This window comes from Convolutriloba macropyga, chromosome 13, assembly GCF_964194025.1.
Source record: "Convolutriloba macropyga chromosome 13, txConMacr16.3, whole genome shotgun sequence".
In the NCBI taxonomy this organism is placed as follows: domain Eukaryota; kingdom Metazoa; phylum Xenacoelomorpha; order Acoela; family Convolutidae; genus Convolutriloba; species Convolutriloba macropyga.
The window spans coordinates 16551731-16579038 of record NC_134480.1 but is presented as its reverse complement, the minus strand read 5'-3'; the positions used below and the strand labels follow the sequence as shown (position 1 = coordinate 16579038).

Here is a 27308-nt window from a genome sequence, read left to right as displayed (position 1 = left end):
ATTAGCTCTTATTTGAGCGTATCTTTGCCAAATTGATGATAAGCATATTGCTAAAAGTTCATAAATTATAGACTAAACGAAGTGCCTTTCTGAAATGTTTGTACATTGCAAATATTTGCAACCTGTAAAGTGAACAAGTTAAATTTGCCTTACACTACTAGGTTCACCTTGTTCCTCTTATTTCACTCCAACACTGATTTTGGACATAACTCATCGACTTAAATTTTGCTTGTAGAAATCATACGTTAAACATCGTTTAATTTTTGATTTGTCAATTTTTATTAATCGTTTATTATTAACAGTTTATTGATTGTTTGAAACCTGTTATTTATAACCGAACTCGCGCAATGAAACTCACGGAATACCTGAACATTAAGAACTACAAATTGACAGGAATTTATCCGAAACATCTATCAAGACAAGGAAGGGCAAAACTGAGGGGACAAGCTAGTAGATATCAAATTACGGATGGTCGATTGGTAAGAAAAAGTAATGGCCGCCTCCTTTTACATGGTAAAAACGAGCGCGAAGTTATAGGGAAGCTCCATGTGGAAAACGGACATCTCAGCGGAGAGAAAACGAGGAAATTAGTTTGTGAAAATTTTGAAGTGAAATTGAGCAGAGACGTGATTTCTGCAGTCGTGAAAGCTTGCGATACTTGTCGGTACAAAAACCTCTTCAAACGATACGATGGACGAATGATTTTCGTATCAGATCAAACTCTCGATAGAATCTGCAAAAAATTGCAGCTCGAAAGTTGTCGAAGAGAAATTAACAGTCGCTTCGAAAAGTAAGTAACAATTTTCACTACCGTTTCTGTCACCACACCCACCACCTCCAACTCCATAGAAAAAAATTAGCATCTTAATATCCTCATAGAAAGTTGTTTGCAGCGGGGAAAAAGTAAAGAAAATAGAACAAAAACAAACTACTCAAAAAGCAACAAAATTCTGAAAATTGAACAACGAGAGTACCTACAAATTATGAAACAAAGTTACTACCCGTGGAGAGTGTAATTTAGAGTGTATTTTCAAAAATCATTACACTCTTCCACATTTTCTCATTGTATAAGAGTGGATTGGGTATTACAACCTATTCTCAGCTAATTAGAAGCGGGTTAACTTTGAAAGCTCCGACAGGGTAATCACACGCTGGATACCGCAAACAATTGAGATATAGAGAAATGTTAAAAACTAACTTCATCCAGTCACCATAGAATTCTCAATTCTGTAACCGTTAACCATTCATTCACCTTATTTTGAAAACTCCCACGAAAATGTCGCCTTGAGATTTTTATAGATATCCGAAGGTTGGCGGCAGGGCAAAGCAGCGCTCAATCAATCTAGGGATATTCTGTTTTTTTTCTGAATGGCCAGTACTCTGTTCATGTCACAATTTACACTTTTGGGACATGAACAGTTTTGACGAGTTTTGATTTCTGAGTAAAATTTACTGAACTAAAAACAATATGTTCAAGTTAACTGCTGCCAAAAAGGTTTCACGTATGTGCGATTCGAACTTCCGCGTGAGTCTTTGTGGCATTTAAATGATGTAGCAACCCGTAACCACTAAGCCAAATTTGCTTGTGGTTCTTGCCTACAAATTAGCATAAGTAGAAAAACTTTGTGTACTACTATAGCAGGGACCAGTTATAAGCTACAAAAGTATTACATTATTCTGTTCAGACATAAATTTGGAGCATGATTAAGTTTAAGACTATACCGGATAGATTCAAACTTGCCGAACTCTGTAAATTCAATGTAAATGAGAAAAACTACACATAAAGAAAAATTAAAATATATTTGAAATTCATTGTTTCAGATCTGAAATAAAGCTTTTTACTCTTGAAGTGTATCGTTCAGCGCTGAAATGCTACGAGACTCGAGTCCGGGGAAAAACAGCGCGTCATTACTTTTAACAAAGACAGTCGATTATCATTTAGCCCACTTTTGACTATTTGTGTAATCAATTTCGCAAAATTGCGGGGGAAAACAATTGATAACAGCAGCAATTGCGCAACAATTTCTTGATCGTTCATGGTTTAAATGCAGAATTGGAAAACATAAAACTGACTCGATAAAACTAGGAAGAAATTGAGACAAGCTGGCATTATTCATCTTTCTTTATCCATTGTTACAAATCAAAGAATTGGTAGATAGGACCAACTTTGACAAACGAAACTCTGCCGTCTTTTACGAAAATTGTTGACGACTTAGATCAACTGGCTGGCCTTTTATTTTTCTACTTTGCGTTTTTTTCTACTTACAAAGTTTCTAAGTTTTTTATCATCTTTTCAAATCTTCTTTCGAAATATTTCTTTAATTACCTCCAAATGAAGTGCTAATTGAGCCAAAAAAATATAAAAACCAATGCTTTTCAATGTTAATCAAGCTCACCTAAAATGTTACTAACTTAACTGTCACATGCGCTGAGAAAGGTCCTACCTAGTCAACAATTGGCAAAAAGCAACATATATAAAAAGAATCATGTAATTTCTTTTCTTGCAATCTGATTTCAATTTCGTGAAAAATACGCATAGTTATAATTGCTCATTGATTTCAATCCGTCGTTATAACGTAACAATGCGATATGAATCAACTCAAAAAGATAGTGCTAGCCTTGTTCCGTCGCCAATTCGTCGATCAGTTTTTGGTACTATACACAGCCAAAATGGTAAATTTTCTAAGTAAACTCAAAAATTTGACAATTAGGTGTCTTTTGAGGGTAATTAAGTCCAGATGAAGTGATGTAGTCACAAAAAAAACAGTTTAAACGAAGATTCTTAATTTAAGAAATCGCCAAGTTTCATTGCCTATCTCTGTATAGTACTCGAGTATTGACTGAGCACATTCCTCGTGAGCGCCCTACGGTGGTCGGGTTTATAAAAAACATCTTGTCAACGAGGTGTCGAAATTTCTTCGGCTTAAATTATTTTTGAATTTTTGAGGCGAAGACCAGTTGCATACACATAGTGGCCTACTTGATTTCTCCTTCTGGGGTCATTTACATTAATTTTTTAAGGAACCGTTACTCTCGAACAACCGAAAACTCCTATTTCGTCAAAATTGACGGGCTCCGTACTCATAGTCATTAATTTCCTCGGTTTGCACATGGCGATGATCAACATATATTTAAAAATTGCGTCATTTCTCTTGTAATTTAATTCAAAAATTCATGAAAGATACGCATAGTTATAGCTGTTCATTGATTTCAATCTGTCATTAAAACGTCACAACGCAATATGAATGATCTCAATAAGTTAGTGCTATCCTTGTTCCGTCGCCAATTCCTCGAGCAGTTTTCAGTACTATGCACAGCCAAACTGGTCAATTTTCCAAATACACTGAAAGTTGACATCTAGGTGTCTTTTGAGGGTAGTTAAGTCCAGATGAAGTGATATAGTCACAAAAATACTAGACACGAGTCCGTTGAATAAACAGCGCGTCATTAGTTTTAACAAAGACAGTAGATTATCATTTAGCCCACCTTTGACTATTTGTGTAATCAATTTCTTAAAATTGCGGGGAAAACAATTGATAACAGCAGCAATTGCGCAACAATTTCTTGATCGTTCATGGTTTAAATGCAGAATTGGAAAACATAAAACTGACTCGATAAAACTAGGAAGAAATTGAGACAAGCTGGCATTATTCATCTTTCTTTATCCATTGTTACAAATCAAAGAATTGGTAGATAGGACCAACTTTGACAAACGAAACTCTGCCGTCTTTTACGAAAATTGTTGACGACTTAGATCAACTGGCTGGCCTTTTATTTTTCTACTTTGCGTTTTTTTCTACTTACAAAGTTTCTAAGTTTTTTATCATCTTTTCAAATCTTCTTTCGAAATATTTCTTTAATTACCTCCAAATGAAGTGCTAATTGAGCCAAAAAAATATAAAAACCAATGCTTTTCAATGTTAATCAAGCTCACCTAAAATGTTACTAACTTAACTGTCACATGCGCTGAGAAAGGTCCTACCTAGTCAACAATTGGCAAAAAGCAACATATATAAAAAGAATCATGTAATTTCTTTTCTTGCAATCTGATTTCAATTTCGTGAAAAATACGCATAGTTATAATTGTTCATTGATTTCAATCCGTCGTTATAACGTAACAATGCGATATGAATCAACTCAAAAAGATAGTGCTAGCCTTGTTCCGTCGCCAATTCGTCGATCAGTTTTTGGTACTATACACAGCCAAAATGGTCAATTTTCCAAATACACTGAAAGTTGACATCTAGGTGTCTTTTGAGGGTAGTTAAGTCCAGATGAAGTGATATAGTCACAAAAATACTAGACACGAGTCCGTTGAATAAACAGCGCGTCATTAGTTTTAACAAAGACAGTAGATTATCATTTAGCCCACCTTTGACTATTTGTGTAATCAATTTCTTAAAATTGCGGGGAAAACAATTGATAACAGCAGCAATTGCGCAACAATTTCTTGATCGTTCATGGTTTAAATGCAGAATTGGAAAACATAAAACTGACTCGATAAAACTAGGAAGAAATTGAGACAAGCTGGCATTATTCATCTTTCTTTATCCATTGTTACAAATCAAAGAATTGGTAGATAGGACCAACTTTGACAAACGAAACTCTGCCGTCTTTTACGAAAATTGTTGACGACTTAGATCAACTGGCTGGCCTTTTATTTTTCTACTTTGCGTTTTTTTCTACTTACAAAGTTTCTAAGTTTTTTATCATCTTTTCAAATCTTCTTTCGAAAAATTTCTTTAATTACCTCCAAATGAAGTGCTAATTGAGCCAAAAAAATATAAAAACCAATGCTTTTCAATGTTAATCAAGCTCACCTAAAATGTTACTAACTTAACTGTCACATGCGCTGAGAAAGGTCCTACCTAGTCAACAATTGGCAAAAAGCAACATATATAAAAAGAATCATGTAATTTCTTTTCTTGCAATCTGATTTCAATTTCGTGAAAAATACGCATAGTTATAATTGTTCATTGATTTCAATCCGTCGTTATAACGTAACAATGCGATATGAATCAACTCAAAAAGATAGTGCTAGCCTTGTTCCGTCGCCAATTCGTCGATCAGTTTTTGGTACTATACACAGCCAAAATGGTAAATTTTCTAAGTAAACTCAAAAATTTGACAATTAGGTGTCTTTTGAGGGTAATTAAGTCCAGATGAAGTGATGTAGTCACAAAAAAAACAGTTTAAACGAAGATTCTTAATTTAAGAAATCGCCAAGTTTCATTGCCTATCTCTGTATAGTACTCGAGTATTGACTGAGCACATTCCTCGTGAGCGCCCTACGGTGGTCGGGTTTATAAAAAACATCTTGTCAACGAGGTGTCGAAATTTCTTCGGCTTAAATTATTTTTGAGTTTTTGAGGCGAAGACCAGTTGCATACACATAGTGGCCTACTTGATTTCTCCTTCTGGGGTCATTTACATTAATTTTTTAAGGAACCGTTACTCTCGAACAACCGAAAACTCCTATTTCGTCAAAATTGACGGGCTCCGTACTCATAGTCATTAATTTCCTCGGTTTGCACATGGCGATGATCAACATATATTTAAAAATTGCGTCATTTCTCTTGTAATTTAATTCAAAAATTCATGAAAGATACGCATAGTTATAGCTGTTCATTGATTTCAATCTGTCATTAAAACGTCACAACGCAATATGAATGATCTCAATAAGTTAGTGCTATCCTTGTTCCGTCGCCAATTCCTCGAGCAGTTTTCAGTACTATGCACAGCCAAACTGGTCAATTTTCCAAATACACTGAAAGTTGACATCTAGGTGTCTTTTGAGGGTAGTTAAGTCCAGATGAAGTGATATAGTCACAAAAATACTAGACACGAGTCCGTTGAATAAACAGCGCGTCATTAGTTTTAACAAAGACAGTAGATTATCATTTAGCCCACCTTTGACTATTTGTGTAATCAATTTTGCAAAATTGCGGGGAAAACAATTGATAACAGCAGCAATTGCGCAACAATTTCTTGATCGTTCATGGTTTAAATGCAGAATTGGAAAACATAAAACTGACTCGATAAAACTAGGAAGAAATTGAGACAAGCTGGCATTATTCATCTTTCTTTATCCATTGTTACAAATCAAAGAATTGGTAGATAGGACCAACTTTGACAAACGAAACTCTGCCGTCTTTTACGAAAATTGTTGACGACTTAGATCAACTGGCTGGCCTTTTATTTTTCTACTTTGCGTTTTTTTCTACTTACAAAGTTTCTAAGTTTTTTATCATCTTTTCAAATCTTCTTTCGAAATATTTCTTTAATTACCTCCAAATGAAGTGCTAATTGAGCCAAAAAAATATAAAAACCAATGCTTTTCAATGTTAATCAAGCTCACCTAAAATGTTACTAACTTAACTGTCACATGCGCTGAGAAAGGTCCTACCTAGTCAACAATTGGCAAAAAGCAACATATATAAAAAGAATCATGTAATTTCTTTTCTTGCAATCTGATTTCAATTTCGTGAAAAATACGCATAGTTATAATTGCTCATTGATTTCAATCCGTCGTTATAACGTAACAATGCGATATGAATCAACTCAAAAAGATAGTGCTAGCCTTGTTCCGTCGCCAATTCGTCGATCAGTTTTTGGTACTATACACAGCCAAAATGGTAAATTTTCTAAGTAAACTCAAAAATTTGACAATTAGGTGTCTTTTGAGGGTAATTAAGTCCAGATGAAGTGATGTAGTCACAAAAAAAACAGTTTAAACGAAGATTCTTAATTTAAGAAATCGCCAAGTTTCATTGCCTATCTCTGTATAGTACTCGAGTATTGACTGAGCACATTCCTCGTGAGCGCCCTACGGTGGTCGGGTTTATAAAAAACATCTTGTCAACGAGGTGTCGAAATTTCTTCGGCTTAAATTATTTTTGAGTTTTTGAGGCGAAGACCAGTTGCATACACATAGTGGCCTACTTGATTTCTCCTTCTGGGGTCATTTACATTAATTTTTTAAGGAACCGTTACTCTCGAACAACCGAAAACTCCTATTTCGTCAAAATTGACGGGCTCCGTACTCATAGTCATTAATTTCCTCGGTTTGCACATGGCGATGATCAACATATATTTAAAAATTGCGTCATTTCTCTTGTAATTTAATTCAAAAATTCATGAAAGATACGCATAGTTATAGCTGTTCATTGATTTCAATCTGTCATTAAAACGTCACAACGCAATATGAATGATCTCAATAAGTTAGTGCTATCCTTGTTCCGTCGCCAATTCCTCGAGCAGTTTTCAGTACTATGCACAGCCAAACTGGTCAATTTTCCAAATACACTGAAAGTTGACATCTAGGTGTCTTTTGAGGGTAGTTAAGTCCAGATGAAGTGATATAGTCACAAAAATACTAGACACGAGTCCGTTGAATAAACAGCGCGTCATTAGTTTTAACAAAGACAGTAGATTATCATTTAGCCCACCTTTGACTATTTGTGTAATCAATTTCGCAAAATTGCGGGGAAAACAATTGATAACAGCAGCAATTGTGCAACAATTTCTTGATCATTCACGGTTTAAATGCAGAGTTGGAAAACATAAAACTGACTCGACAAAACTAAGAAGAAATTGAGACAAGCTGGCATTATTCATCTTTCTTTATCCATTGTTACAAATCAAAGAATTGGTAGATAGAACCAACTTTGACAAACGAAACACTGCCGTCTTTTATGAAAATTGTTGACGACTTAGATCAACTGGCTTTATTTTTCTACTTTGCGTTTTTTTCTACTTACAAAGTTTCTAAGTTTTTTATCATCTTTTCATCTTTTCAAATCTTTTTTTGACAAATTTCTTTGATTACCTCCAAATGAAGTGCTAATTGACCCAAGAAAAATAAACCAATGCTTTTCAATGTTAACCAAGCTCACCTCAAATGTTAATAACTTAACTGTCACATGCGCTGAGAAAGGTCTTACTTAGTCAACAATTGGCAAAAAGCAACATATATAAAAAGAATCATGTAATTTCTTTTCTTACAATCTGATATCAATTTCGTGAAAAATACGCATAGTTATAATTGTTCATTGATTTCTATCTATCGTTATAACGTAACAATGCGATATGAATCAACTCAAAAAGATAGTGCTAGCCTTGTTCCGTCGCCAATTCTTCGAGCAGTTTTCAGTACTATACACAGCCAAAATGGTAAATTTTCTGAGTAAACTCAAAAATTTGACATTTAGGTGTCTTTTGAGGGTAATTAAGTGCAGATGAAGTGATATAGTCACAAAAAAAAACAATTTAAACGAGTTTCCTTAACTTACGTAATTGTAAGCAAAACTAGGAACTCAGCCGACAGCTCAATTCTATTTGGTCAAGAAATCTGATTGGTCGAAATATTACTAGCTCGCCCAACTATTACAGTAGGCGTGCAATCTTATGTCCTCGTTTTTGAATGGCTGCTGAAGCAACTCTCGGACAATATAGCGATCAAAAATGTTTACCCGGAAAAATGCTTTACAATCGAATTTTCAAATTCAAATCTATACAGAACTTAAGATAGCCAAGTTGAAATGCTTTCACTCTCGTATTAGTTATTGTTAATGGAATATTTAATTACTCTGCATATGTACTCCACTCATAAACTAAACTTTAATAGTAAAATCTCCGAAACCACTTGGACATTGCTAGGACATCAAGAAGATTTACTTAGGGCATCATTAAGAATTACTTCGATAATATAATAATGTATTAGCGCCACTGGAGTGGTTTATGCTATACTGTAAAGTTTGTGCAAAAATATTGTACAATTTGTATTTAAAAAAGAAACTTTATTTTAAATATGCACAAGAAACAAGTCTTGCTCTCTGAATTGTTCAATAAAATTAACCCAACGAAATCTCGTTATCTCAAGCTGAAACTGAATATTAGAATTTTAAAGGAGAACCTTGACTACAGTGACTCCAAATAACCCACACCTATACAAGTACTCATCATTTTATCATAAAGTTCTGAACGTTTTATCAAAAAATTTATCTCATCATTTTATCAGTACTTGACGCCCCTAAATATCTGCTCAGATGAAACATAAAAGATCTGATCTTCAAATACAATCTTTGAAAAATACAATAGCGAAAAATTTTCGCAAATACGTAAGCATATGAAGGGCAGCAATAAGCACTGCTTTTGTTCCGGTCAAACTTTGTTTCTGAAATTCCAGGTCTTAACAGCATGTAAATTACCAGAAAAATTTTTAAAAAATCTTTGGTAAATTCTTCCCGTATATACGCATCGCAGTTAACATATATACTAAGATAAGCAAAAATAAGTAACAAATTATGCCTGTAGTGAGCAAGCATGTCAAGTAGAGGAAACTGTGCAGTTCCTCCTCCTCCCCTCCCCTCCTTCCCCCCCCCCCCCAAAAAAAAGAAAAGAGACCAAATGAAGTTGATTCTATAGAGAAATATACCAAGAGTGATGCATACAATCTCGTTTTTGATATGCCTAAAAAGACACATTATAGACATAGAAACCATTCAGAGAGAAAACGGCGCATTAGTTTGTTCATATATATATTGAAAACAAAAATTTAATTCAAGACGTGGACAGTTCCGTTTTGGTAAGTTGGTCAAAATTTTGGTATCACGAATGAACAAAAGAAAAGGCAAACTTTCTTTTCACACCTAACAGACTACAATGCAGCTGTTTATTACAATACAACGAATTTGAATTGTATTGGGGCGCTGTCTTTTTGTACGACTCGAAGAGGAATATTGGCGAAGTCTTTTTTTAAATCAATTTTATTGGAGTGAATTTTGAAGCAGGAAATGAAACACGTGAAAAAATTTGGAGTGATTTTATTACTAAACAAAATGAAGAGTGGAGCAAAACGAGAGTGGTTTTTTGTTTATATCGCTGTTTTATAAAGAGCGAGAAATTGAGGTGTGAAAAAAACTTCTGTAAGCGAGCGAAATTTTTTGTTCACGTGCGGCATTTTAGAGCAGTGTTCTTTTCATTTTTTGGTTAAGAGGTTTGGTTATAATTTTCTTTTATTATAGGTTGCTTTCATGAGTTTTTTTTCATGTATTTTGCTGATTTTTCGCCTAATTTTTGCGCGTTTTTGACGGTTGTTTTTCTGCCTCAAATGAGTATCACAAAGACGCCTATTCCTTGAGCAGTTTTTAGATAACATAACAAGTGGCGACAGTTTTGTGGATATGAAGCATATTTTTGTTGGGAAATATGACAAAAAATGACAAAAATTGAAACTATTTTTCTTTATTTTTTTTGGTTTTTCGTTTTTTTTCTGTTTTTGGGCAAGTGTTTTAGAAACTAATGACTTGAATGCTGTCTTGCAAGTATCTTGAAACCCCGTTAGATGAAATGAGTTTTTCTTTTCATTTATGTGCTTTGTAATATAAAAAAAATTTACTTTTTTTTCAGTTTTTTTTTTTCAAGTTTATATGAGCTTAATTTTTTCATGCTTTGGCTTCAAGTATTTTTAAAAAAATCTCCCTATTGCTTGCAGTAGGTACTAGTTGTTTTGACGAAGTAATTTTGGCTGGGACAGTTGTTTCGGTACCTCAATTTATGAAAATATTCAATTAGATTTTTTATCAAACAGATTTGATTTTCTTGTTTTTTACTTTTTTTGTTTTATGGTTTTATCTCAAGATAATCATAAGTTAGTGGCGGCGGCACCTTTTGTCTGATGAGGAGTTGGATGGCGTTTATGTTGATTTCCACTTCGATTCGTTTCCAGAATTCTTTCGGCTATGTTTTTTTAAGATATGTTCACACATTTTCATGATTTTTGAAGTCAAATTGGAGTAGTGATTTTGTTCACGCCGAAACAGGAAGTGGAGCGAAAAAGCGAGTGGTTTTGCGGCGTGAAACTTTTTCGCTCTTTAAAAGTAGAGTTACAAAACGGTGTTTGAACAAAAATTCGCTTTCTCGCTAGTGGTTTTTTGATCAGGTACGGCAATTTCACGTTGATTTTCACTGTTTTTTCGACTTTTTGGATTGGATTTTTCCCAACTTATTAATAGGCCGTTCTAGGTCTAGTTTTCTGTTTAGTCAATGACAATTCTTTGAATTGTACGTCAGGACTTGTCCTGCTATGTTTTTTAAATGTTTTTAATAAAAATGTTTATTTTTATTAAAATGTTTAATTTAGTTTAATAAAATGTTAAAATGTTTAATTTGGTATATTAAATGTTTAATTTTAGCGCTGAGAGCATTGACACATCGCAATACGTTCCCGTGTCTTTAGATCTAGCAGAACCCGATCAATATTCTATCGCGTCAATTCTAACTCTCGTCATTACGGGAAGTCAAACACAAACAACAAAAATGCACCAAATTCTACAGAACTTGCGGACCGGACCAAACAAACACCTTTGCAGACCAACCGATTCGTACGAACCAAACACGGCAGATAAACCCGTCAACTACCTTGAATTTGAAGGCATTACCGATTTGCGGTTATTTGCTCGGGAAATTCGCATTAATATCTTTGTGTATTTTTCGGAAGAGGGCGGGGAACAACCCTATTGGGTTAATTGTTGGGGTAACAAGGGAGGCAACAAAAGAGGTGCAATATTCCTTCAGTTTATGAGATTAGAAGGTGTAAGTAAATGTCTTCTAGTAACAGGTGTGAGACAAATTGAAAGAGTGTCAGAAGAAAATGTTGTTGAAGTTATCAAACTAGAATAAATATTGCTTCTAAATTTAATTTTGTTGTCTCGGATCTTTTCTATTACCCCTTTTTTGTAGGAAAGACGAAATGGGACTGGTCGAGGTCTAAATTTTTCCCAGGTTGCCCAGCGAGGGAAATTTTGTCGTTTCAGATTGTTCAGAAGATACTTTATCATAGGTTTTAATATGGTGAAGTTTGTTCTTGTCTTAGTAATTGTTGTTTCACCTTTTACTAATTTACTAAAATGTCATCAGTAACAGTAATCTGATCAATATTGGATGGTTCTTAGATGCAACTACCAAAAAATTTACAGTGCCTGCCTAACTCTAAACAGTACACACCAGTGCAAGAGCATATTCAACACATTATCCGTTGTGAGTCGTTTGCCTTTGGAATTTTTTAACAGGGTTTGAATCTGACTTCAAATTCGTAGTCCCTGTACCCGAATTTTTCTAATCTCAGCTTTTCAGATCAATCTGACAACTGCCGAACAAGTTCCAATTTTTTCAACTGAGGCGCTAATTGAGCAAAAAAACATAGATCAATGCTTATCAATGTTAATCAAGCTCCACTCAAATTTTGATAACCTTACTGTCACATGCCCTGAGAAAGGTCATACTTGGTCAGCAATTGGCAAGGAGCAACATATATAAAAAGAATCACGTCATTTCTCCTCTTGTAATCTGATTTAAATTTCGTATAAAATACGCGAGTTATAATTGTTCATTGATTTCAATCCGTCATTATAACGTAATAATGCGATATGAATCCAACTCAATAAGTTGATACTAGTCATCTTCCGTCGCCAATTCGTCGCGCAGCTTTTAGTGCTAAACACTGCCATACTGAAAATTTTCCAAAAAAAACTCAATAATTTGACATTTAGGTGTCTTTTGAGGATCATTAAGTCAAGATGAAGTGATATAGTCACAAAAAACAATTTTAACGAAGACGAAGATTCTTCGTTTAAAAAATCACAAAGTTTCATTGACTATCTCTGTGTAGTACAAGATCATTGACTTGGCACATTTCTCGTGTGCGCCCTACGGGGGTCGAGTTTACAAAAAACATCTTGTCATCTAGGTGTCAAAATTTCTTCGGCTTATATTATTTTGAAACTTTGAGGCGAAGACCAGTTGCATAACCCTAGAGGCTCACTTGAATTCTCCTTCTGGGGTCAGTTGCATTAATTTTTTTAAGGAACCCCTACTCATGATCAAACGAAAAATCTCATTTCTTCAAAACTGACCGGGCTGCATACTTCTAGTCAATAACTTTCTCGGGTTGCCAAATATAACCGTATTGAACTAATTTATCGTTCAAGTTTCAGGTTTAGGTTACTCGGGTTGTTTTGCAGCATAATTTTTCAGCTGAATCCTAAAAATGGTCAAATGATTTTTTAAAAAGCCGCTCAAAGAATTATACTACACCCCCAACAGACATAAGGCAACTTCAAATAGTGCACGGGCAAAAAAAACCAATTTCAGCTGGAATTGAAACACAATCTAATTACTTTTATTGATCTCAGAAGACAGTATACCTTGTGTGCATTCATTTCAATTTGTTCAAAGTTTTTCTTTTCATTTATAATAGCCGGTCAGATCTGACTATTTTGATTTCGTTTGCGACCGCAATTATTTACTTTTTCGGCTCAATCAAAACAAATAGTGTTCTATCAATAAACTAAATATGTAGTAACTCACGGAATAGTTTATAACTATAACTCCAATACAGCAACATCTAATCAATTATAATCGATCTATAATAGCAATAAAACAAAACCTACTAACGAATACTTAAAAACTACTCCTGGGTAGTTTTTACTTAAAAACTACTCCCAGGGTACTGACTGGTAACCGTCAAGCACTGGGAACTTAAAGAACAACCAAAATCCTGCCAAAACCAAACGATTCTGGTACGCTAATTGCCTAAACTATGCTAATTGCCAGGAATACTGATACAGCAATATTGTGCCCCGTTGAATGCCAATACATACTTCATAAATGTCAAGGTGGCCGAAATTCTTTAGCAAGGCAAAGACGTATATGCGAGGTCTTCGATTACATAGGGAGGTTTGAGGGGTACGGGTCGTTTCCTGCCTAACCAGACCTGGGCTCAGGGCTTAGCGACACACCGTTGCCAAGGACAAGTTTAGCACTGTGAAGCTTAAATGTTTCCAACGGTGCTGCATATTTGTTGGAAACATTTAGCGATTGAGATGCTAAGGTTTTTTGTTGCTAAACTCATGGTTCTATTCTATTTGACGCTATGGAGGAGCTGCACGAAATGTGCCAATTAATAAATGGACGCAGATAAAGTACCTAGACCTCATTAAGGCTTCTCTGAAAGGTAAGATCAGTAAACAACTGTAGTATAATTATCATAGAAGGCTGGAACTTGCCGAAGTTGAGGTGTGCCCTCAAAACCTATTTACGCTCCAAATTACAGAGTCTGGAAGGTGGAATTAGCGCACTTGAGTCTGATCATAGGCGGAATCGAGTCCACTTCAAGCTTATAGCGGTTGAGTCTGATCAGGGTCTTTTTTGGTCTGGGATGAACAGGACCAGGAAGATTTTGAGCGCAAATCTCAAATTGGGCAGTTTTCACATTTTGAAAGCTTCAAGAATTAAACAATCAACTTTTTAAACAGATCATACAGATTACAATTGAGTTCGTGTGCATGATTGGTTCAACTCTAGAACGTTTCTCAATGCCACATTGAACAGAAATTTTACTTGAATAACAATCTGCGAAAAGGGAAACAAATTTATTCATTAACCTAATACAACTGCAACGCATAAAATGTTGATTGGAGGGGGATGAGTGACAGAAAACTCCCTTCAATTGATATTGACAAAGAGCACAGAAAAAGGCTGCAGAAAAAGTGACTGCGGAGAGGTAATGTTCACTATTTGGGCCGCTCTATCATCCGTTTCTTTATCTCGAACAACTTTTTAACTGCTTCTAGTGTGGGCCACTCTTTATTTTCAACTTCAACATACTTAATCATCTTTAAAACTGATTTGACTACGTGTGTTCAATCAAAGTTTGAACAAACAGGCTTGAACAAAATTAGCTCACCTTTTTTTTACCCATTTTGATCGTTTGCTTTCCAACATAAGTCCTTTCTTGATTTTTTCCTTAAGCAAAACAGAAAGGTCATATTTGATTATATTTTTCAAACACAATTTCCGCAACTTAATTATTTATTCGCTTAATTAATTTGTTTCTAGTCTTTTTAGTCTGATTTTGCATTCCCTCTCTAAAATGACAACAGTTTTGACAGCAGTCGGCAAAAACTAAAAGGGAAAATAGTGAGCAACCAACGAGAAGCACCACTAATTTCTACAAATTTCGAAACCTGCGGGAAAGGGGGTTATGGTGTCTTCTGAATTTCTCCTAGCTGCCCAGTGAGAGGATTTCTGTCGCACAGAAAATCGATCAAAATACCTTTTACCAAAAACTATAGAATGGTGAACTCAGCACTTCTTTTATCTTATTGATATTTCCCCACTTCTCTCTTGTTTACTGTTAAAAACACTTCCAAACTCTCCCGCAAGTAATTTAATGATATGTGCGCTAGTAGGAGTAACCAAATCATTATTAGATACGAATAATCTATTGGCACTATTGAAACAACAAATTAAAATGCAGTAAAGTAAATATTGCGTGATTCAATGACCGAAATTTCTAACGAAGTTCCCAACAGAACCCTATCCTGATCCGGCAAGTCAATTACAGTCCCAAATAGTCTAGTACCAGTAGAGGCCTATTTCATGTGTGAAAAGTCACTCTCTCTGAACTCTTTGTTCTATACAACAGTTGCGTTTCTCTTGGGTTTGAGCAGTAATCGCTCTGTTTATTTTTTATCTGTATCGTTAAGCAAACGTTCTTTAGCCTTTCATTTCATTCATTGTCAACCACGCCAATAAAAAAACTGTCACTTATCAAGAGAGAGTTTTGTTTGAATAACAAACAATCTCATGATAGAATAGGCAACAATTGTAACACCACATCCATAATTGAGTAAATTAGACTCGAGGTCAAACGGAACAGTAAACGTAAGAGCTTATTGTACCATCCAAAAGTGACCTAATCTACGTACAAAAATCTATCAAACAGCATTTTTAAAATGAAAAATTGACCTCTGAAGGCCGTTTTGGGGTCAATGTATCATCCCACAGGGTCGTGGCCGCAACATAAAAAGTGTTCAGGGAAAATCATTCCCTAGACGATTCTACTTACAATTTTCCGCCCTAAATTCTAAAAAAAACCTTTAGCAGATAATTTACTATCTCGTGGATTTCAACTAATTGTTGGTGACAATTATTTGACTTCAATTTTTGCTTTCCAAGCACCTTACCAGTTTTGCTCTAAATTGATAACCTTGAAAATCTTCAGATGTTTTCTGCTAGCGCATCCCCTCCTGTATAGACGAAAAATTTTCATCACCCAAATCTAAACTGTTGTGAATTATAAGAGCTGTATTTGCATTTCATTGAAACAAAAATAACTAGGTAGATTGACGGCACTTTTAGAAAAGTTTAAAAAAAAATAAAAATCAAGCCCTTCTTGTAACCGATAAAACCAAAAATGATATAACACAGTAATTTTTTTCATAATTGCGTTCTATTCATTAAATTTTTGTTCAAATGCATTATAATTTCAAACTACACGTGTGCTAGATTTTAATGAATACATGTTGTTCACGTATCTTTATTAAAACATATTTACATAAAGCCGACAAAGAGATTCAAAAAAGTTCCAGTGTATTCACTAAAAGGGAACGTTTTCAGGGCTGGATTGTTGTTCGACTTTATTTGTGTCCTTAACCTGGAAGAGTCCCAAATTCTTCATCGGCCTCTTACAGCAGTCATTTAAGAACAAATTCCCGCTGAGATACATTTTGTTCAGAATATGCATGCCGGACTACAACGAGCGATAACCACATTAAACAAGGAACATCTAACTCGTCAGCTTCTGTGATACATAGTTGATACATAGTACATTCTTATGATAATATGTGGCGCTATTTAATTGTCCCTGATTTTGATATAGTTCATAATCCCTAGTTTTAATTTAGTTCATTTCGATTTGCATTTCTTAATTCATTTATTTCATGTTGAAGATCACATTTTAGTTGTTCGAATCTTCTTAAGATTTGTTCACATGAATCATAAATCTTAGTCTGTTCAAGCAGATCATTTCTTTCGATTTACCGCCAATTTCCTATTTTCTTCTGTTCACCTATTTAATTGAATGATTAACCTGATGATCAAACTTCTGTTTTATCTTAATTTCATTCTCCTGCATTTTAATTCTATTTTCAGTCGATCTCTTTTCAAGTAAATTTAGCTCCACAAACAAGCTAATTCAAAACTAATCTAAAATTCTAGTCATTCGCTAAGCGAATCAATACTCCAAGGTCAACACTTGTATTCGCGGAGCGATTACTACACAAATTTTTATTTCGAATTAATATAATTCTATCCAACAAAATAAATCGTGATTTCGCGTCGCCAAAGCACCTAATCTTACAGACAAAATAAAAAAAAATTTTGCGTAGCAAACTCACATATAAACTACAGAACGGACTTCTGTATGACAAGGCGCAGTCAGCATGTTCATATCGATAAAAATATTTGTCTAATGAGCCATACTGGGAGAGAGCAAACAATGATCTCCTATCCGAAGGGAAAAATGACAAATATCAGTCAATCCTGCCATTTTGGCACGAGAGAATATTAAACTGGATAAACTCCTTGAGCCTAACTCAACCCGAGTTCGCCTTCCTCCAGAACCAAAGTATGAAGCATCAATTGGAGATTCAACGGATCAAATGGAAAAGGAGAGACAAATAAGAAACAGCCAACTCAAACTCCAATGGGACCTAAAATGTCAAAAAATCACCAAAGCAGATATTCTCTGTGGGGAATGACCGCTGAGACTATGAGAACAGAATTGCGTCTCCCGTCTCTATATTAGCAATTGCACTAAAAGCAGCAGACTCTTGACACAAAAATTTTCTTATGATTACATCTACGACCGACATATAGACGTTAAAATTGAGGGAAATGTTAGAGTTAACCTTCATCGGACCCCAAAATATAACATTTGATCGATATGGTTTCTTCTAAAAAAAACAGAAGAAGGGAGAGACGGTTGGCCAATTCTATAGCACTCTGGAGGAGCTGGCCGAAAATTGTGACTTTGACAACCGTGAGGAGGCCATTAATCGGGATATTTTCATTACAAATATGCTCGATGAGGATATACAACGCGAATAATTGCGAGACACTGTCGAACCTGAAAAGGCTCTCAGTATTGCGATTAACGTGGATCAACGGCGGAATTCGCCTAACAACACAAGGGTGTAAATGTGATCCAACAATTCAATCGATTCCCCGGCGCGAATGCGCGGAACAGAAACTTAATCAATCGCGAAGCAAGCGGCCTTTGGCGAAGTTGTGGATAAAGCTAGACACCAACTCATCGTCAAGTTTTCTCTAAGATAGGTAAAAAATATAACCACTGTGATCTTCTCAATCACTTCGCAAAGGTATTTTGGAAACAAACAATATTTTTTTTACTTATAATAACCAGCAAACATGTTGCTAATCTTCTGTTATAAACATATCTGCATTTCATATATTTTATCAAAGAGAAAATGTGATACAAAGTTGATATATAGTACATTGTTATGATAATATACGGCGCTATTTATATATATATATATATATATATATATATATATATATATTCCTAATTTCAGTTTAACTCATTTTCCCTAATTTTAATTCAGCTAATTTCAGTTTGTAAACCTTATTTTAATTAATTCGCGTTCGAGATCACATTTTAGTTGTTCAAATCTTCTGAAAATTTGTTGACATGAATCATGAATCATAATCTGTTCACGCAGATCATTTCTTTTAATTTACCGCCAATTTCCTAGTTTGTTTCTGCTCACCTATTTAAATGAATGATCAACTTGATGATCAAGTTTCTGTTTTATTTTAATTTCATTCTCTTACATTTTTATTCAATTTTTAGTTGACCTCTTTTCATCTAACTTTCGCTTTGCAAACTAGCTTAATCGAAATTAATCTAAAATTCTAGTCTTTCGCTAAGCGAATCAGTACTTCAAGGTCAACACTTGCACTCGTGGACCGATTACAACACAAATTTTGTTTTCGAATTATAATGCTATCAAACAAAACAATTGCGATTTCGCGTCGCAAAAGCACCTAATCTTCGCGAAAAAGAAAAGTTGGATTTCGTTTAACAAACTCACAAATAAACTACAGAACGGATTTCTGTATGACAGCTTCAATTGCTAATTTTTTTCCCTTTGTTCTGTTGAATCGTTTTTTTGTGGCAAAGCTTTGCTCATCATGTTTTCTCCCAATAAATCAAACTTTAATAGCAATCGTCCGAACGCCTTTGCTCCTTACTGTCCTCCTCATCCGTTTCCTGCTTATCCTTTTCGAACACCGCCTAGAGCAATTCAACCCTGTGTTACTGCTCCCCAAAATGCCATATTGCTATATTTTCCGTTCCTTAGTCTCACTACAATTGATTTTCGTCAATCCGCAACCAACTATCGTTTATTCCCAGCTGACATTGACTTCTACTATATATTTGACAGTTCCATTGCCTATCTTCTCAGCCCGCTAACAGTAATCCTTTCACCTGGAAAAAAAGTCAGTTGATCTGGCGTACTGCATCGGCTTCTCCTGGTGATTAATTTTTGCAGAAGAGGTGCCGCTTTTTTAATTTCAGACTTCCCTAAGCCATTGATTTTTGTGTTTTGCCAATAGAGCGCCGATATTTTTGGTCTTTCTATCAAAATTGCGCTCTATAACTGTCAAATTTTTTCTTGAGTCCTTCTACCACGGGCCTTCTATCATAAACTCGACAAACCTCTTCATTGTACGTTTTTCCTTCCATTCTTTTTTTCTCTTCTAGTCAAGACATCCTACAATCTCTGAGCGATCTTCACTGAAAACAAGTTGACTTGTTCTATGTCATATTCTCATCTCTTACGGTTTTGCGCGAACAATTTGCAATACTCGCCATGCTTGGCAACTAACTTAACGTTTCTCCAAATTGCTCAGGCTCCTTATTCCTAGGGCTGATAAGTGAGGTTGTTTTGCCAATCTATTGCTCAATTTCAGTTTCTTTGCGTTCTATCTCCAATTACTATTGCTATCTCTTCAATAGACAACTCCCAGAGTCATGCAAATCTTCGCAAGAAGCTACTGTCAGAGCTGTCGTCATTCAGCCCTGCGGACATTAGGTTCTCAACCGGCTTCAACCTAATAACTTGCTTCAAAAATATTATTCTGCAATCGTCAATGATCTCGTTTTCCTCCGCGTTGTCTCTTGAATTGACAGTTTCTTTAACGGATTGTCCTTCAACGCCAAAATGACTGAACTACAATTTGTCCCAGGCTTTAACGACTTTGTTGAATCATTAGTATTTCACAGTCCATCGAAAGTTAAATTTTGACAACAGCCGGTCAGACTGGGGTTCATCAACCTATCAACCAACCTTGATTCCTGCTTTTGCTATTCGGTCGCGGGCCCTAGAAGTAGATTGTAACTCACAAATGCCTCCTCGTATTCAGTGCGGTCGTCAGGCAGTCATACGTCGAACTAAACAAAGTCTCGGTTAATAACCAACCTGTTTTGCTTTTTTGTGAGCACCAGTATCCCCGAGTCAAATAGTCTATTGTCATCATTGCCCACTGACGTAGCTTCTTCTTGACTTTTAGTTTAATCCAATTGAATTTCTCAGAAAATCATAACAGTACTCACGCCAATCTTCCCATACGTCCTTATCCGGCGAGCGAAAGCTTCTCATCAAGTTGCAAAATCTCAAATCTGTTTAGCCCGAGTTTCTCCAACCAATCTGCTAAACGTAGTCTGTGATTGTTAAGTCTCCACACCTTCTCAACCTACTAAAAATTATCAGTAACTCTTAGTGTCCTCCAATGTATGTCTCGTCGCAATAAATTTACGATTAGTAAAGCCCACCCAGGAGCCCCTCTCTCGTGTTCTGATTTTTTCCAAGGCTGCCAAGTGACGGGACTTCTGTTGCACAGAAGGTCGAACAAAATACTCCTGCCGAAGGTTGGAGAATGGTGAAGTCAGGACTTTCTTAAAGTTGACGTTATTTCCACTGTTCACTCCTGTCCACTCTTAAAAACACTTCCCAATTGCCCCGCAAGTAAATTAGAGATAAGGGTACTAGTAACAGTAACAAAACCATTATAATATAGGAATGATCTGGTCCCACTATTAAAACAAAAACTTCAGACAAATTAAAGTGCGGCAAAATAAATATTGCCTAACTTACGAACCACAACTTCTAATGAAGTTCCTCACAGAACACCATCCTGTTCCGACAACACGATAACAGTCTCGAATAGTCTAGTACCTTTAGAGGTCTAATTCCTGTGTCAAAAAACACTCTCTCTGAACCAACTGCTCGATAGAACAATTGCATTTCCTTGTTGTTCGAGAAGTAATCGCTCCATTTACACCTAATGTTTGTTTGGTTAAGCAAACATACTTCAATCTTATATTAAAATGTCAACCATATCGTAATTAAACTGTCATATACCTAGACAGGGTTTTGTTTGTTTAACAAACATTTCGATATTAGAATAAACAACTAACATCAAACCACAGCTGTTCGCACTTTTGAGTATATTGGACGAGAGGTTCATCTCACGAGTGACCTAAACGCATGCCTAAAAGGTCGACGCTAAGGGTTTCGAATCATTCCACGCGATTCCCGGTACAAAAATCTATCGAAAACAGAGTTTTTTAAAAGGTCAAAAATTTGACCTCTAATGGCCATTTCGGGGTCAATATATCATCCTGAAGGGTCGGGGTCACAACATGAACTTTTTTTGCGGAATGTCCTTCCATAGGTGCGCCTACTTGCAATTTTTTTCAGCCTCGTTGCTAATGGATCACGAGCAGATACCGTCCTATTTTCTGTCTTGAACCGAGCTTTTACGCCACTTTTTAATCTAACTGATGGTGACGACTTCGATGTTTGCTCTCTTTACACTTTGCTAATTTTGCTTTAAGTTGATAACATTGAAATCCTTTCTCATTTGCTTAACAAATACCGAACAACTAAACTTACTTAACTAATTGCTTTGCATTAATCTGACTCCTACCATTTAGTAAAAACGTAACAGACTAAATTTTTCTCATGTGAATCACACAAAAAATCGTGTATTGTCACACAATTTTTCGGGAAAAAGTGACACACGAGAAATTACCCAGTTACATGATTAACCGTGTTTTTTACACGATTCTCTTGGCTTTAATTTCATGGTTAATTGCGTGATTAACACGAATAATTGCGTGAAAAAAAAACCCGACCTTTCGTTTATAAAATACAATTTTTCAATTAAAGACCACACGAATTTCTCGCGTGAAAATACACGATAAATCGCGTAAACTTCTCATAATTTTTGATGTTTTTCAATAGTATTTATCATGTGCTTTCACGCAAAAATTTCGTGTGTTTTTAAGCAAATAATCGTATTTTTTACACGAAAAATCGGGTTTTTTTCGCACAATTTTTCGTGTGAATCATGTGAAAAACCATGAGATTAAGGCCGAGAGAATCGTGTAAAAGTACGCCATATATCATGTAACTGGGTAATTTCTCGTGTGTCTTTTTTGCCCTTCGAAAAATCGTGTGGCAATACACGATCTTTCGGACCAATCACACGAGTTTTCGGGTACATTTTTTACTTTCACATCAGAGTCAAAAACCTTATCTTGGCACTCTGCAGGAGTTCAGATGAGTTCGATCATTTGACAAAATATTGCTGACTTCGTTTTATTTAGACCTACCTCTTTGAGGTTTGTTTCAGGTGCTCACGCACCATGACAGACTTGCTTCAGCTTCTGAAAACAAACTTTTAATATGACCTTAAATCCATTCACGATAAAAAGCCTTGCTAATCGATTCCTTCTTCCAGTTGAATATATATATATATATATATATATATATATATATGCATATATATATATATATGTATATATATAAATAAATTCAACTGGAAGAAGGAATGTATATATATATATATATATATATATATATATATATATATATAGAATTACAATTAGGCATTTGTCACAAACCATAGAAATTGAAGTGGGAGAGGGGCAACATTAAGGCTCTTTTCTGGAATGTTTGGTAAAGTTTGAGGAATTTTGAATGAACTCTAAATTTTTTCACAAAACTTCTCTTGTAACCATATTGGCCGGCAATGAGAAACTTAGGGTTTAAAACTATTAATTTTAAACTTTTTCGGCTTTCGACCCATTTTTCAACCCATGCATTCATATTACACAAAAAATTGGGTGAAAAAATTAACACACGATTTAATTTTTCTCGTGTGAAAACGCACGACTTGCGACTATCACACGAGAAATCGTGTAATTCAATGCTCACACGAGAAAAAATCGTATGATCCCAAGCGAGAAAAATTTGGAGTGAAGCGCAGCGATAACAAAATAAGCGCCCTTATTGTTGCGTGAAAAATATTTACATGAAATGTATAAATAACAAGCAAATTAAGAGTTGGGCTGAGGCACTGCGCTGGGGTGAAGCGGGCTGTAAGAGAAAAGATCCATTCTCACATATATATATTTTGTAGTGTGTATAGCAGAATTAATGTCTGTTTTTGTTTGGCTAGTAACTTTGAAGTAAATCAGGAAAATTGAAGTAAATCAGCGAATTTAATGTTGTGCACAAATTTGAATTTTGAATAATTTCAGGTTCAAAACAGGAGTACATTGTGCATCAGAAAAAGGCGAGTAATTTTTGGTCCTGAACAGAATTATAAAAACATATTGTGGTTTGTAAGAATGAAGTTAAATTACGTCAAACCGTGTAGAATTCGATATCAGATAACTTTTCATCTAAACAAGCGGCAGACGAGACAGCACCTGCAGCATTTGAATTAATCCTATATTGAACTAGATTTATTCAATACCGTAGTTCTCTCTTTAGACCAAGGACCGAACAAAAGTAGGCAGGCTCCTGAAGTGCCCCCGAAGAAATTAATTTATGATTGGTGTCAATATGCTTCAGTTAAGTTGCTGACTGTTGGTATAAGCACACACTTGTATTGGAAGTAAGATGTTAGCGGGCAGAAAAAAAACGAAGCAATAAAGACGCAAAATAGTAAAAAGCAACTTTATGGGAGAATAGAAAAGCAATTAATAGTTGATTTTTATGAGTTGATTAGAATAGTTATTGAAACTGAACCTTTCCCTACCATTAGTTAATGATGATCGATATTAATGAAATGTTGGTTTCGACCCTGCATAGTGGCGGAGGAAATAAATGCTCAACTGGTTTCTTTCTTGTTCAGTCCATTTCCGCCGATCGATATATTCATCGTACAGAGTTGTGAGCGGTATCAATGGAAAGCTTGTCAAGCACAAAATATCAAAATAAAAAGCTTTTTTTGAATTTCCCTTTTTCTGAGGAGTTTCGGAGGTTTAAAATTTTGTGAACGACGGCCTCACATCTGTTGTTTTGTTCATATTTTTTAAAAAATTTCCTAAATTTTTGATCAATTCTGCTAAAATTTTAATAACATTGCTAACAAAAGTAATAGTGTCATTGGTTTTAAATATAAAAGAGTGTCGCCGAATAGTTTGAACCAACTCATTGGCTTAAAATTAAGCATTTTCATTTTCTCATTAAGAATTGACACCAAAAATGTTTAACTAGCCGAATATGTCCAAATTGACCGGTAGTGCAGACATAGAAACTGCTAAAACAACCTTCGTATACTCAAATCGGGGCAATTTTTATCTCTAGTTCGCAAGAGCATTTCAGTGGCTTTTCCCTAAATTGAAACGATTTTTTTTATCAAAAACGCATAAATGGTTTTTGATACATTAAGATTTTCGCCAAGATATGTAATAGGCAACTGTTTCACACAATGATCGTATTAATCAACCGCGCATTGATAGAAAGGCCAGTTTTAGCGTCGTTGCTATTTTCTGCACTGAAAAACTATTCAAATTGTATTTCAGATCTGTCCTTATTTAAAAATGTTTACATTTTTTTTCATCCAAATTACAGACAAATCTGTTTTCATTCGGAGATTAAATAAATGAGCGGTGCAATGAGAGGTGCTCCGACAAAATCTTTGCGTAAATATTTGGCGAATTCTTGAGTTCTTCCAGCATTTGACATTCTTTTGAAGTATTATGGCTGACTCTGAATTATCAAAGGACAAATTAACTATCTAGGCCATTTTTGTGTAATTGTGAACTTTAACAATTGTAAAGCAATTCAAATTGCAATTGGGCGTTGGTTTTTTTTAGAAACTTTGCTCTTTTTGTTTTTTGTTAATAACAGACCAGAAAGATTTCAAATCAAATCTCAACAATTGCCAGATCAAATAAACGTGCAAAGGAATGTCGAAGAACAGAACAGGCTAATTTTAGCAATAAGCACCTGGGATTTTGGCTTCTTAACTGTGTTTGCCTAAAAAACGGTCTTTAAATTTGATCCCATTAATTAAAAGTCCCGCATCACATCAATGGCGCTGAAAGAAGGCTCAAGTGATAAATTTTTTTGTTTATAGTGAATAGATTATGATTCTAAAGGCTGTCGCATCATTTTTTTGCAAAATTTGGTTGACCTTTTGATTTTAGCCTTCTTTTTGTAGTTGTATGGAATTGGCGGTAATGAAAGCGCTCAATTGCTATTTATTGACGTTTAAATGAAGCCGGTTAATGGTTTCCGTTGATAGCTAGTGGTTTTCATGAATTTGAAGTTGTTTCAAGAAAACGAACGTATTTTTTACGCTGTTATTTCTGTGTACTTGTTAAATATTCCCAATTAAAACCGGTCCCAAATCCTTCATGGCATCCAGGTTGATTTGTGTAGTTTACTTTTTGACTTTGTCATTACGTTTTTCTAAATAGATAGACGCCGAGTTTAGGTCGTATTTATTGCTTGTCGCTTTACTTAATTTTGTTGTTCTTCGCGTCTCTTTGTCTCCTTGAAGGCAGATATCATCGGCCCTTTAAGGAGGCATTACTTTATTTGTTTAGTGGTTTGAGTTTAAAGCGGTTTTTTAAATGGATATATCAAATATTTCCGAAAAATATTTGAATGTTTGAAAGTTCTCAATCTCTTCAACATTTGGTAGACAACTAAAGCGAAAAGTGGATGAGTGGGGTCGGGACATTGTTTGCCAACGCTCATTGCCGAGCCTCCTTGTACATCTTTATAATGGTTGATATACTCAAATGGATAGTACCACCTCCTACATGGCTATCACAAAAAACATCCTTGCATAAACAAGCTTTAGTTTGTTCACATATTGCAAATAATGTCAAGTTGTGCACACAAGTAAAGAAAAAAATTAGTAGAGGAGCCAAATAGCCAATTCGAGGAACTTTCTGCTGAAATTATCAGAAATTAGCTGATTTTTAGGTTATTTCTGCTCAAACTTTTTAAATTTTCGAACAGTTCTAGTAGCTGCATTTCTGAAATGGAAATTTTTCTTACAGGGTTTGAGAGGAGACGGCAAATCTGATTATTACAAATCTATACCCGACAGCCTGAGTAATATGCTGGTGCAAATTTACAACACCAAATATACATTTCTGATGAAAAAAATCGAGATTATAGCACATTTATTGCGATAAACTTCAATGTGTTTTGATTATAGTGCTTGCCAAATGCGCCAAATTTGAATTTTTGTCTCTGTCTTGTTTACACCTAATATATTTCGTCAATCTCACTGCAACTGATTAGAAAAATTATGTTCAATCTCTGCCGCGAGTGAAAACTTTCATCAATTTGACAGTTTTGCTTTGTGTTTAGGAACAACAAATTGATTGAAAACAGCTAATGTTCAGAAAACTCGGCTAACACAATTCTCGTTTTAGGTTAACATTTTTTTTATTGTAGGAACAATTAAAATTGGTGAACAGGCTCAGACAAAACAGACCCAGACAAAACAGTCCTATAATGCAAAAAAGTCCCAAACAAAACAGCCCGGTCAAATCATTCGTTAGACAGGTCAAAAAAGGTGCACCATTAATCTTGAAAGAAAGCTTTAAAGTCGGAAATCAAAAAATAGTGGTTGCAATATTGGACGTTGTTTCTCTACTGATGTCTTTCTGGGCAGCAAATATTGTTTGGCGTCGAGTCTCGTCAGTCATTGTTGTTCAGTCTCTCAAGGCCGGGCGGAATTTTTTTTTCAATATCTTTGGGAAAATTAAATGGCTATTAAGTGTGATAACTTCGATTTGCATTGCGTAGCCTGACTCTGCCATTGCATTTTGTAATACAGCAGCACCAAGAAGATGAGCCGTCAGTCGGTGCCTAAAATAGTCATAGCCTTCAAAGACAAACAATTCCAATTTTTTTTGTTTGCCTGAACGATTTCCATATTAACAAATTTGACGCCAAACATTGTGGGGCAGTCTCTTATATGCTTTCCAATTAAAACAAAACCTGTCACTGATTTTAACAACAAGTTTTGCGTGAACTTTTAATACCTTGATAATTTGATTCGGTTTTCTTTAATTGTCAGATTAACTTTCTTTAATGCGTTGAATCACAATCTGTAGT

General features: G+C 35.1%; 2 protein-coding genes across 4 annotated transcripts in view; one reads left to right on the top strand and one right to left on the bottom strand.

Annotated features, from left to right (window-relative positions):
* LOC142351537 (sialin-like) overlaps positions 1-27308 on the bottom strand; it is a 438741-nt gene that overhangs the window by 263045 nt on the left and 148388 nt on the right. The window lies entirely within an intron of this gene.
* LOC142351752 (uncharacterized) lies at positions 83-11716 on the top strand. The gene is made up of 2 exons (XM_075403902.1): positions 83-790; positions 11196-11716. The coding sequence occupies exons 1-2, from the start codon at positions 348-350 to the stop codon at positions 11680-11682; spliced, it is 930 nt and encodes a 309-aa protein (XP_075260017.1). The 5' UTR covers positions 83-347; the 3' UTR covers positions 11683-11716.

Bases quoted from the DNA above. Each gene is read 5' to 3' on its own strand.
- LOC142351752 (XM_075403902.1), top strand. From the start codon at position 348: ATGAAACTCACGGAATACCTGAACATTAAGAACTACAAATTGACAGGA. The intron at 791-11,195 runs GTAAGTAACAAT...GTTTAATTTTAG, and splicing joins ATTAACAGTCGCTTCGAAAA to CGCTGAGAGCATTGACACAT.